We start from the raw sequence: 753 nt of genomic DNA, 5'->3' as shown, positions 1-753 counted from the left end.
GCCTCCCAGGGCCTCAAGGCATTTGCCTGCAGGATCGGGGGTGGGGCAGAGGAGGGATACAGAAAGGTTTCTCAGGTACCACACCTCCCCAACACTGTGGAATTCAAGTTCCCCTTCCAGCCTGGCCACAGTCTCTCACCCAGGGCTTCCTGTTGGGCTTTCTAGGCCCCACCCCAGAGCTGGGCACTTGGCTCCCTGACACAGAGGCAGACATGGTGCTCCTGCTGCTGCTACCCCTGCTGTGGGGGGGTGAATGGCTAGGTAGGGGGGCAGGGATGCCTCTGATCCTCATGTTCCCACTACGAGAGTACCTGCAGCAGCCGCCAGGCTATGAGATCCAAGTGCAGGAATCGGTGACGGTGCAGGAGGGTCTGTGTGTCCATGTGCCCTGCTCCTTCTCCTACCCGTGGAGTTCGTCGTCTTCCTCTAGTGAACTCTACACCTACTGGTACCGGCAGAGGGACAACATGCGGAACAATGAACTTGTGGCCTCGAATGACCCAAAGCAACAAGCAAAGAGGGAGACCCACGGCCCTTTCCTCCTCCCGGACGCCGGGAACAACAACTGTTCCCTGCTCATCAGAGATGCCAGGAGGAGTGACACAGGAATATACACCTTCCGAATGGAGAGAGGAAGTGTGAAATACAGTTTCCAAGACAAGATGCTGAATTTTCAGGTAACAGGTACGGCAGGGGCCCCGGAGAGAAGTCTGAGATGTGGAACTCGGTCTTGGAACATGAACAGGACACTGG

The 753-nt window shown here is 57.0% G+C and overlaps 1 protein-coding gene across 1 annotated transcript in view; it reads left to right on the top strand.

Annotated features, from left to right (window-relative positions):
- Positions 1-212: 212 nt before the first annotated feature.
- LOC102769849 (sialic acid-binding Ig-like lectin 14) overlaps positions 213-753 on the top strand; it is a gene marked incomplete at its 3' end in the record, with an annotated part of 23,163 nt that continues 22,622 nt past the window's right edge. The window contains exons 1-2 of the mRNA XM_015571302.1: positions 213-249; positions 307-684. Of these exons, the coding sequence (XP_015426788.1) occupies positions 213-249; positions 307-684 (415 nt within the window). The remainder of the gene's footprint in view (positions 250-306; positions 685-753) is intronic.

This window comes from Myotis davidii, unplaced genomic scaffold, assembly GCF_000327345.1.
Source record: "Myotis davidii unplaced genomic scaffold, ASM32734v1 scaffold4389, whole genome shotgun sequence".
Classification (NCBI taxonomy): domain Eukaryota; kingdom Metazoa; phylum Chordata; class Mammalia; order Chiroptera; family Vespertilionidae; genus Myotis; species Myotis davidii.
This window is presented reverse-complemented; position numbering and strand designations above follow the sequence as displayed.